The sequence below is a fragment of the Pagrus pagrus genome (genome assembly GCF_965226575.1).
Source record: "Pagrus pagrus genome assembly, chromosome: 3".
Taxonomy (NCBI): Eukaryota; Metazoa; Chordata; class Actinopteri; order Spariformes; family Sparidae; genus Pagrus; species Pagrus pagrus.
Genome location: NC_140187.1, coordinates 35,849,052 through 35,861,417, shown reverse-complemented (window position 1 = coordinate 35,861,417; position 12,366 = coordinate 35,849,052). Strand labels below are relative to the sequence as shown.

The 12,366-nt window shown below is 40.5% G+C and overlaps 1 protein-coding gene across 11 annotated transcripts in view; it reads right to left on the bottom strand.

Annotated features, from left to right (window-relative positions):
* Positions 1–12,366, bottom strand: part of plekha6 (pleckstrin homology domain containing, family A member 6) — a 312,790-nt gene that overhangs the window by 41,214 nt on the left and 259,210 nt on the right. For 9 of the 11 annotated variants that reach the window (XM_084348673.1, XM_084348676.1, XM_084348674.1 and 6 more), the window contains 4 exons: positions 7,700–7,811; positions 7,443–7,582; positions 1,893–2,060; positions 256–346 (listed from right to left, as the gene is read on the bottom strand). In XM_084348673.1, the coding sequence (XP_084204799.1) occupies positions 256–346; positions 1,893–2,060; positions 7,443–7,582; positions 7,700–7,811 (511 nt within the window). The remainder of the gene's footprint in view (positions 1–255; positions 347–1,892; positions 2,061–7,442; positions 7,583–7,699; positions 7,812–12,366) is intronic. The other 2 variants (XM_084348667.1, XM_084348672.1) reach the window with 2 other exon arrangements.

Below are 12,366 nucleotides of genomic sequence, written 5' to 3'. Positions count from 1 at the left end.
GCTGTATTGTAGGCAACTGAAGAGGCTTCTTCAGTTCGAATGACCCACAAGTGGCCCTAATGACTCTGAAACTAAGAGCTCACATGTGACCTTAACAACTCTGTAAGGACACTCCCACACAAAGTTTAAAAGCCTGCAACTCCCCTCCAGTTAGTTAGAACTGAAGAAGCCTCTTGGATGAGGGGTGAAATGTCTTCAAGAAACTGAAACATGTACAGTTGCCTACAATTCAGCACTTAGAACTAGCTGTGGTACCTTTATTCATGGTAGATTGTCTGTCCTGAACCTCGTCCTGGACATCACTGATATTTCTTTCTTCTCCAAACTTGGGCTGAAAGACAGAGAGCTGATATAATGTGTCATGTCATTACAATTACACCTGAAGGTAGTGAAAATATATAACACCTCCAAAGCCACTGATAAAATAGCAAGCATTGCTGTGTATGGACATGGCGGCATCATGTCAAAACACCTGGTATTTCTGTAAAAGCAAAAGCAATATGTTACTTGCAAACAAAGTATCTGTATTACAGTATTAAAGACACATGATCACACCAGTATGTATGACAGTGACATTTCAGAAAAGAACCAACTCATTTCAATGGAATTGCAGTGATGAGTGGCTTTGTTCAGTGAGCTTTTGTAAAGGGTTTAACTTTGGTTAACTTTTGATCTGTAGACCAGTTGCAAAACCAACATGAGGATGTTGACCTTTGAGGGAACAGAGAGAATTTACTCTTATTTCTCCTGGAGTATAAACTGTTCCACAAAAGAGATTCAACTTGGTTTATATGGGTGAATGGTACATATATGTTCCCTTGAATTATCTGTGTTCATTCATTGTCCAGTTCGAGACTAAGGGTGAAAGTCTGTCACGGTGTTACTTGCTGGTGTTACCATATACTAACATGACTACAACAAGACACAGCACAAATAGGCACATTGAGTTTGATAGAATACCAAATACAGACACCAAATATAACCAGGTACTAGCACTAATACCAAGTAAGAGACTACCAGTAAGTTTGCCTTTCTGTTTTCTTTTTCAGGTGTTTAACACTCAACGTGACGAACAGGCTGGGAAACAGGGAACATTTGAAAGCAGAAGAACCTATACCTTAACAGACTGCATCCAGAAAATGTTAAATGTTGGTTTTTAAAATCATCTCAATCAGTAACATTCTGAATTAGACACATTGTTATGTCTGGAGCTGATGATAGAAAATCCTAAGGACTGAGATATCTCACTTCCTTCTCATGTCTGCTATGAGATGCATATGTGCAGTATCGATTAGGCAGCAGGAAATGATTTGGTACTGACATGGAGGTCACTTTTAAAAAAAAAAAAATGTAATGGTTAGTTTTATAATGTATTTTACAGTCTCTCTTTCAACTGGGTACTTCTTGAATGGAGACTGATGGAAAAGTATGTATGCGCCAATCCTGAACTTCCATGCCCATGACGGCCACTGAAAATTTGTGTGTCCACCCATGTGTCAAGTTTCCATTGTTGCTGATCAGAGCTGGAGTTGATAAACACTACTAGAAAATCATTTGACACAGGAATGAATGCCAATTATATCCATTTTCACTGAAGAGAAAAAGCAGATTTATATGGGTGTTACTGGGTTTTTTTGGGTATAACAAATATTAGTGGCAGAGGCAGCAAAGGAAGAGCAATCATGTGTGGAACAAGTGATATGGAGACACAGGCACAGGCAGTGGGTTCAGTGAACAAATGGAGGTTTGGAAAGAGGAAGAACAAGTAGACTTGCATGGACAGTGGCTTACAAGATTACAATTTAAAAATGTTTTTAAAACATGACATTGGACAACAGTTAGGACTGGATGAAGCAAGACAGGACAAGACAAGGGCAGAAATACCCAAATACCTTTCTGAAGTGAGAATCTTCAAAATCAAAGTAACCTTCATCGATGCCCAAGCTGCGTAGCCAGGCGGTGCTGTCAAAGGGCAGGGTGGCAGTTGAAAGAGAGAAGGTAGACGAGAGCTCCAAAGGGTAATAGGACTTGGGGAGGGGAGGCCTTGGGGGAACACTTTCCTAGATAACCGTAAGGGCAGGAGGGAGGGAGTAAGGGAAGAAGAGAATGGATAGAAGGAAAAGAGAGTGCTGCACATCAGGAGAAAAATAAGAAGCCAGCCAAAATGCAGAGAAAGGATTCATGGGAATGATTCCGTGGAGTGGGGTTTTGATTCTAGGTAAAGGAGTTAGAGGTGAAGATCCCCTAGTGGCCTGACAGCTTTTATGAATTCTTAAATCCAAACAAACCATAAAAAGGCTCTGTCAGCTACTACATTTCAGCTATCACTATGTAAGTAATTTTGTCATCTACAGAAGACAAAAAAGGAAATGGCTAATTTAGGCTAATGTGGCTATTTAACATATTTACAGCTTTGCATTGCCAAGAAATAAAAGTGTAAAGCTTGTCATTGCTGTTTAATACTGTGCAACATACTCTCTATGATTTAAAATGTGTTTTGAATGCTGACAAAACAAAACTCATGATGTTATATCTAAGGATCTTAAGATTCCACTGCACCCGCCTCGGCTGCGCTACGGTCACTGTAGCACATTGCAGCTGTTCTAGACAATGCCCCTGTTTTCACCAGCTGCAACACGGCTGGTTTCAGAGGCATATCTTCGCTTTGCTCTGTGGAGAATGCCGAGACTATTTTTGACAGAAATATTAGAGTTACTGTATTTACATTTTTGACAAAGTAGTATGAGTTCCACTCATTCCATCAAAGAAAAATGAGAGTTGTAGAAATCATTGGAACTGAAGACTGTCATGATATACATTATTTGTATGTAAACTTTTGACCATGATTTGTGGCATTTGTGGCTATTTAATAGCCACAAATGACATTATCTCATTACTATGCATTCTGTAAACAGCCGTGGTTACAGTATTAAAAACATTCATTGGTTCAAGCCAGATATAGATCTTTATGAAAAGAAGAGAGGGTGCTCAAACACACAGGGGCTGGAATCAACATAAAATAAAAGTTCTTTGTCGTTGCTTTCAGCTAAGTTGCCAAGTTCATATTAAATATTGTTCTAAAAGGAGAAATTCACCATGTTTTATGTGTACATTCCAATCAGTGTTGATGGTAAATTTAGTTAATTGAGTCAATCCAATCCAAAGTGTGTGGTGTCTTGACAGAGAGAGTTGGGTCATTAGAGTTTTCCGGCTTGCACAATGCACAGCCTGCCTACATGTACCAGGATGCATTGCATGCACCCTCCTGACGCTGCACCCCTTAATACATCCAAACCTGCCCAGCACGTGGAGGTGGGCGTGTCAAACGGGGCTGTGTACAAAAAGGCATCTGAAATGAAGTTAGCTATGTCACTGTCAGTAAAGGGGAAGAAGTAGAAGTTACATGACTGAACATTTTTTCACAATAAAAACTATTCAGATACGTTTGTTCAACATTCAATGAATATATCAAAAATAATGATATGAAAGATGGCTGAGTGGACTGATCAACTAATAACTCTTTCAGCTACAGTTAAATCATTGGTCATTTCAAGCGACACTAAATCCAACAAGAAGAAAGATGCATAACCTATTGGTTCCCAACCTGACCACTTTAGTGTATTATGTTGTGGTATTAATAATGATGAAAAGTAATGTTGAAAAGTACAGCACTTGAAATAAACATTCAGCTCGAATGTGCTGCAAAGTATGAGGAATATTATATGCCAAGTTTACTGCCTGTGGTCTGTCTGCTGAGAAAAGGAGCCTCATATTTCAAGGATTTCCTTGGGTAGATTAGGTATTGGAAATCTAGGGGGAACTGAGGAAAAGCATGTTCATGTTCAACCATAGTAATAATTACCATCTGTATGCAGACTCAGTCAGACTTTGTGTCGATACCTAGGCTTGGGGTCAGTTTTCAAATGAAAGCACTATACATGAGTTGGGTTGGGGTTTAAGACTTGGGTTGCGTCCGAAATTCCATACTATACGCTACATACTCAATATGTGTACTATCGTTCAACATACTTTTGAGTGAATAACAGTAGTATGCATCTTTTCCGACGCACTGCTTAGCGCGGAAGTGATGCACTTCCTGAGAGCCTCTTGCCGGTTGGATTGGAGACGCGTAACCGTGGTAACCCCCGCCAACCTCACCTCTACCGGCGATCTGCAATAATACTCTTTTAATACATCTAATAATACATCCTTGATATGCATCCAATAAGAAGCCACACAATAATAAATGCGAACCGAAAATGAATGGTTGAGTAACTGATGCAGGCTAATGTAATTAATCCTGAAATTTCCTACTTGTACTTTTTGAGCCAGCTTGTGTTTAAGTGAAAAAATTGTTAACAAAATGATATATTAAGAAACATATTTTATTTGGCTTTTATGTAAAATGACAAACATACACAATTTCTTTTAATCCTTTAATCTGTTCATGTTTTAGAATATGAGCACCATGACGTACTGCCAGCTGAACACAACAGTGCCTATCATACAGCAGTATTTTGATGAAAAAGTTGACCTGCGCCCCAACCTGCGTCTGTCTCGTCTGTCGATTGCTGCCTTAACTGCTGCCCTTCACTTTGATGTAGCCCATGGCTGGGCTAAGGACATTGAAGTGCTAGTATTTGTCTACTGGTTGGCTCATGCTGCGTCATATAGGGTTGTCTCCACTGCCTTTGACATCCCGAGGTCCACAATACATGACATCGTGCACAGGACAAAGAGGGCAGTCATCGGGATCCTGGGGCGAACAATCCACTTCCCGAGAGGTGACCAGCTGGAAGAAGTGGGGGCTGGATTCAGTCACCTGGCTGGATGTCCCCCATTCAGTGTCGTGGTTGGGGCAGTTGATGGCTGCCACGTAAGAATCAAGCCATCCATACAGCTGCAGGCCATCTGTGACCATCGAGGCAGATTCCTGGACATCTTCGTTGGTTTCCCCGGCTCAGTGCATGACGCCCGTGTCCTGAAAAACAGCCCAGTATACGTGAGGCAGCTCTACCCACCAGAGGGGAAGTGCATTTTAGGAGATGGAGGATACCCCTGTCTGGCTGCCCCTATGCGTCTGGTAACACCATACCGTGAGCCTGTGCAGAACCCTGCTCAGTTCAACCGGAAGCACTCAAGGGCACGGTGCATCATCGAACGGGCGTTTGGAATGGTGAAGAACTGTTGGCGCTCCATTTTCTTTAAGGCCCTAAACGCCTAGCTACCTTAAATATTTTCTTTTACTGTTTTGAACTGATTCAACTATTTTATTATCTATTTTCTAATCAAAAGTTCCATTAGCTTGAGGAAACGCTCCTTTCTCTCTTTTGTCTCCCTCTCTCTTCTTTCCTTTCTTTCGATTTTCTCCCTCTCTCTTCTTTCCTCTCTCTCAATTCTCTCCATCTCTCGTCTTTCTTCTCTTTCTTCAATCTCTCTCAGCTGTCTCACTTCTCTCTCTTGTGCCTCTCTTTCTCGCTCTTCCTGTCTCTCCTCAACCTCCCTCTAGTACTGGAGGACATCTGTCCTACTTCTTTTCCTCACTGGAGTGTCTTTCTCCTGCCTGCTTGGTGTTGGAGGGTGGTGAGGATACAGCAGCATCTGGGCTGGCTGAGGCAATAAGGACAGGAGGTGTAATGGATGGCCTGCCGCCTATTGCCTCATCCATGGCATCATACCACTTTCATGATGCTGCTGTAGCCTCACCACTCTCAGTACTAACCCCTGACTGGGGACATTTCAAGTCCTACAAAACATAATAGCAAAAATATCAACCATTAAAATAAGCTTTTCTAGAACTTACTGTTGTGACAACTGTTTGACCAACTTACTTCATATTTTTGCTTTAAGTTTTCCCACTTCTTCTTTACCCAGGCAGGGCTCAGCACTCCTTGTAGGCCAGTTTCTTTTACAAATTTTCTAAAGCAGGGGTGGGGAACCTTTTTCCTATCGAGGGCCATTTCAATTTTCATAGCATCCCTCAGGGGCCATGATTTTTTTTTTTTTTTAAGGTAAGCAGCTCACAACATATTTTTATGGCCTTTTCAACTTAATTGCAATAACATAAATATCATGACCATTAATTAATGTTTTAGCCAATTTGATCCATCTCAGTGTATCTTATTGTTTTAATCCAATTAATTTTTTAATAATCTGTTCCTGTTGGTTTTATATTCACTGATATTTAGTAGTTTAAGCAGTAGATAACTTTATAATGTACCTCAAATCATGAAATAAAAAAAAATCAGCCCTCTAAAATGTCATATATCAGCTTTAAATCACTCGAAAATGACAGGTCTGACTTATATTCCCCCTGAATTCAGTATGCTATTGAACGAACAACTTCACCTCAGATTGATAGTAGACAACCTCATAATGTACCTCAAATCATTTCAGAGCATTCTGATGTGAAATTAAAAAAAAAATCAGCAACCTAAAATCTCATATATCAACTTTAAATCACTTGAAAATGACAGATCTGAGTTGTCTTATATAAGGCTATTACTTAATTGGCATTTAGAATCTAAAGCAAACACAATTATGTTCACAATTAATACAGCAGAGTTTTTCAGATGCAAACGTTTTATGGTGTTTAATTAAGAATACACATTAAAGAGCAGGGTGCCTGTAGGGTCCACCAAGTCAAATGTAAGACCTTTTATGACCATTTACACTGCAATTTATGTCCTACTTTATGCATATAAGGGTCAACTTACTCAAAACCTTTCATAGCAGCATGTCTTTTGCCTGTAAACAGGCTGTCGTTGGCTGCTCGCCAGTGGATTACCTTTTTTGTCAGCTCATCTGTCCCTGGGGAATCAATCAAATAAATTTGGCAATAAGCAAAGGAAGAGAGCAGTAACCTACTAACGTTAAATCATTTGGGTAAGTTAGCAACTTCCCCTATCCCCTCTCATTTCATTTAACGTTAACACATAACGTTAACGTTACTCACTTTTTAACGGTAGCCGTTTAATTAACGTTAGCTACTTAGTTAACTCAGTTAACATTAACATTTAAGTTAACATTACAACCACAAAGTGTCATCATAAGTGAAACCTTATACTTACACTTAAATTGAAGCGTTATAACGTTAGACGTTACACCAGAGCTGCGTTGGTCGCCGTCTGCCATTGTCTGTTGTGTTGTTGTTGTCGTCACCGCTGCATTGCATTGTGGGATATTTATGCCGGCGTAGTGTCCAGTGCTTGCATACTGTATAATAGTATGCACCTCACGTACTATTGGGTTCATACTTAGGTTTCGGACATACTAAAAAATCTCACATACTGTTTTAGCATACTGAATAACATCTTAACATGGAATTTCGGATGCAGCCTTGATCTTTTATGCCCTTCTCGGTTGTTTTTAGAGTCTGAGCCTGGAACTGTGCCAGGTTTTGAATTGGGATTGGTCCCCAGCTGGGTGTGTCCGGTGCTTACCTCCTGACCCAGCTGTTTGGTTGGGGAGGCCTGGGAGCCCGGCACTGGGGAGAAGGGACTGAGTGGGCTGGTGAGGCTTACTGAGCTCATGGGACTGGCTGGACTATTGGTGCTAAAGGAGCCTGATGCACCGCTGGCCACTGCGCAAGAGAAACAGAGGGAGGTGAAGGTGGCAGGAATAGATTTATTAGAACATATATGATAGACATATACATGGTATTTCCACTAAACGTGATTATTTTCCAGCAGTGTGTTACCTCTGTTTTTGCCTGTGTCAGTACCTCTGGATGAGTTATTCTTGTGCAGCCCCTCTAATACATCTTGTACTCTCCAAAACTCTTTCTGGATGTGCCTACGAACCAGTTCCCTCTGCGAAAAGATATGACAGATATTTCTTAACATGGTTAGAAATTGAATATTCAAACAAGATACATGCCATTACAACAAATAACAATATTTGAAATGTCTTGTTCATTATTTATAAGTTGGGGCTAACCAGGTACATGTAGAATCATTTAGGATCTGTAAAAATCTTTCTTCAGTTCAATATTCTAAATATTTACCGTACAGTTTGTATGGTAAATAAAACTGAGGTACATTGCATACTATGAATTGTGTATTGCTACATCTTACACTTTATTTTTTGGAAATCTTTCTTGAGCTCTTTGTTAATACTAAAACCTAGGGGTGTGCATCTCTCTCTTATAAGACAATCAAATATATATCAAGATGGGCTTTTGTACGTTTCAGGGACTAAACATTTTTTTAATACAGGATAATTTGATGGAATGCATTGCGATGCAATATGATGCAATTTGATTCAGTTCTCAACATTTTTTTAATGTAGTCATTCATTTTCCAATTTAAATTTAAATGAGCCAGTTCTATAAGAGTGGCAATACCTGGGATTCTCCTGGTCTTTCACAAAGTATATGTGATACACTACATAAAAGACCAGGGAATGCCAAGTATTTTTATTACTTTATAGCATGTGGGAAGATAAGCAAGACAGTCAGAATAAAATACCATTGTATTTATCACTTGTGCAATAGACTTGCTGTATAAGTAAACAATTTAGACATTAAGAATATAAACACAAGTCTTTTTCACACAGCCATGCTTTGGTGCCTCAGTTTGGTAGTTAGGGGGAGAAATTTGAAAAATATTCTGCAAAAACAAAACAAAACAAACTGTCTAGCGAAAATAATAGTTGCCAAACATATATGGTATAATTCTGTGAAAACTAACCTAAATAGGAACTCGGTTAAGGAGTTCATCCTGAAGGGTGTTCGTGTAACCTCTTCTGTATGTGTTCTGACAATGGTTGCTGTATGACACATAAACTATGTATTGTACATGTATGGTAAGTTTATGTTCAACCTGTGGTGGATGTGGAGATTGTGACTGTTGCAATTTTGTGTATTGGTTTTCTACTATAAAAGATGAGGAGAGACTGCCTCTCTTCAGTCTTCATCTATGCGCTGCTGATGTGTGATTCTTGTTTGCAAGCAATAAATAACCTCTAGAAAAGAAATATTGTGTCGAACTTGGTCTTTGACCCACTCTCATCTGCACTAGACAAGCAACTGGTTTTCAGTTGCCACGACCATTCTGGGGGCTTGTCCGGGATGTCCCGGAGATACACTCACACACATACACATATACCTCTCCCCAAGAGAGGATCGTTAATTGATCGGTGAGGATGAGAAGTGGTGCCTGATTCAGATGTGTATCACAGATTTCTTGACTTGGCATCCTGAGGGATAAAGAATTTAAAGGCGAGGACACAATATTTGATAGGATAGGCCTAGTGTATAACCCGCTGAGGGGCTGACAAGCTTATCAATGATGTTGGACACATTAATCGGGTTAAAAGTAAACTACTTTGACTAGTTGAAAGTAAGCTAGTTTGACTAGCTGAAGGTAAACCAATTGGACTGGTTGAAGTACCTTTAACCAGTTGGACTGGGGAAAAGAAAACAAATTGTGTGGGAATTGCTGAAATCTCTGGACTTTTTATTCAAAATGGCTCAAAATGGGGAATAAATCAAAGTTAACTTGACTGGACATGTGCACATTTGGCATTTTGGAGAAACTTTGTTCTCCAATAAACGGTAGTTTTAGTCCCAATCAGATAGAGGAATTAAAAACTCAGTTGAGAGAAATACAGAAAAATAGGCATAGTAAAGGGGGGTAGCTAAAGTGCAGTGTGCTAAGCTCTCCACAGGGAAAGTTGACCGGGACCTGGACTGTCTCTCTGGGGAAGTGGCACCTCCTCCCTACGGGCCTCCTAACGCAACACAACTTGATGAACCACTCGTGGGTGTTCAACCCGCAGCGCCTGGCCAACTGTATCCACCCCTGCCTCTGCTTGGTCTGAATGCTCCTACTACACCACCAATGTTGGGAAGGTTGCTTAGTGGGGGACGTAAAGATCTTCTAACCCCCACCAGCCCCACTGGCAGTAAATGTCCAGCACCCATTCTGTCTGAAATAAGCAACTTGTCTCTATGGGGGACCGAAAAGAGACAATATGGACAAGTCTGTCCTACAATGCCTATGGTCGAAGTAGCAAATTCCAGAGCTGCAGGGACAATGTATGTGTATCGACCATGGACAGCAGCTGACTTGAGAGATGTCATGGAAGGATACTCAACATGGGACGTTTGGGTGACATGCTGGCACATGCTCAACATGCGTAGAAAGTGGTGCCAAGAAGTGAGGAGCAAATTGAAAAAAAAAAAGCAGAAGTTGGGACACAGACTTTAAATGGCTCAGACGGAGCAGAAATTGCAATATAATCGGGGCAGAGGACAAAGATTGGCTTTTAACAAGAGACGCCCAGAGGGTTACTTCCATTGTGGAAGATACGACCATTGGGTGAGAGATTGTCCTGAACCAGAGTCTGAAGACAAAGAAGAATGGGAGTTCTGACCAGAGAACCAAGTGACTGTGACTAACTCAAGAGGGAGAGAAAGAGGAGGTTGTGGGAGAGGGGGCTGCTGACTGGAGGCAGAGACAGAACTGGGCGTGGAAAAGGGTGAGCAGAAACACGTGGACGCACACACACAAAAGGATGAGACACATACACATGTATATGATAATTCTCAAAGTACAACAGAAAAGCATGATTTTAGAAATTACTCAATGTGTAATTCTCCCATTGCATTTGCCTCTGATAAAAACAATGTTAATAGCAGGAAAAGAGATATAGTTTTTTGTAGACTCAGGTGCAAAACATTCTTTTTTGTTTTCATCCTGCTGTCCTATAAATTTAATGGCTCGTGATTTGATGTGTGAATATGGTTCATAGAAGAGGGTTTGCAAATAAAGCATGTATACAACATGTCTTTTCAGGGTGTGTATTACAATCCTACTCCTCCTCTGTATGATTACTCATGGAGTTTGAAAACTGATGATCCTCGTTCAGTTGGGAGGAGATTAACACTTTAAAGGTAAATGATTGGATTTCCATCACCAGAGGGTGAAGGAGTTATATACTCACCATCCAATAATAAAACATACTGTTGTACATTTGTGGGCATACATGCAATGCATCTGCTACCCCAGAAGGTGTATGAACAGTTGCCATTTGTGATTGCAACCTATAAGAAAGGTCAGAGGCCAGCTCCATCCTGGGATGCCCTCTTGACCCAGTGTAGGTGGTGGGAGAGAGCAGGATGATGGATAAGCTGTCATCGCTGCTGGTGAAGGAGTCCCACGCCCTGCAGGACACTATCACAGTACTGGGCAGCTCCTTCAGTGATAGACTGATACACTGAAGGAGAGGTATTGCAGGTCCTTCCTTCTTGTTGCTGTCAGACTCTACAATCAGCACTGCTCCCAGTAGACCTCACTGTGCACTTTGCAATACAAACTGTATATATAACTAATTTCTCATTTTGGTTTGCACTAACTGGGCAATTTTCATACTCATATTTATTATTTATCAATACCAATACACTGCCCACACTGTTTATAATTACACTGTTTATATTTGTACATATTATGTATATATGAGTATATTTCTATATCTGCTCTAGCTCTTCTTACATTGTTATTATGTTGTTGCACACATTTCCCCATTTGCGGGACTAATAAAGGAATTCTGATTCTGATTCTGAACACAAATGACACTTGATGATCCACAATTGGCTGATGTTCCTAATGAACTGTGGGCAAAACACAAATATGATGTATGATTGATGAAAACAGTAGCACCATTGGTTGTCACACCTAAGTCTAATTACAGACCTTCTAAAGCTCAATTTCCATTGAGTCCAGAAGCTATTGAAGGAATAACTCCAGTATTTGAATCACTCATGACGTAAGGGGTTATTGTGCCGTCTCCAGACTCACCATGTCGTACTCCTGTCTTCCCAGTAAAAAAAGTCTCCACAGGAAAATCAGCCTACAACTTGGCGATTTGTCCAATAATTAAAAGCTTTGAATGACCTTGTGCATGCCAGAGCACTGGTGGTTCCAGATCCCCACATAATTCTGTAACAGGTACCTAATGAAAGCAAGTACTTCTGTGTTGTAAGATCTAGCACATGCATTTTTCAGTATACCAGCACATCCAGATTACTTGTGTTCAGAAAGTAAATAGGCCGGCCAGGCTGACACAGCGGCAATGCTACAATATTTAGCAGCACAAGGCCACAAAGTCAGCCTCTCAAAGTTACAGTGGGTAAGACAGGAATTAACCTTCCTAAACCACATCATTTCTCATGAAGGAAAAAGCTATCAGATGATATAATCCAAGCCATTTTGAAAATTCCTAAACCAATCACAGAAAGAAATAGATGATGGCTTTTTTTGACAGGCTACTGTAGGCAGTGGATTCCTGATTTTGCCTATAGCATAGCCTCTGCGGAGTATGACTATGGACTTCGACCGAAAAACACATTGACGTGGACAGAGG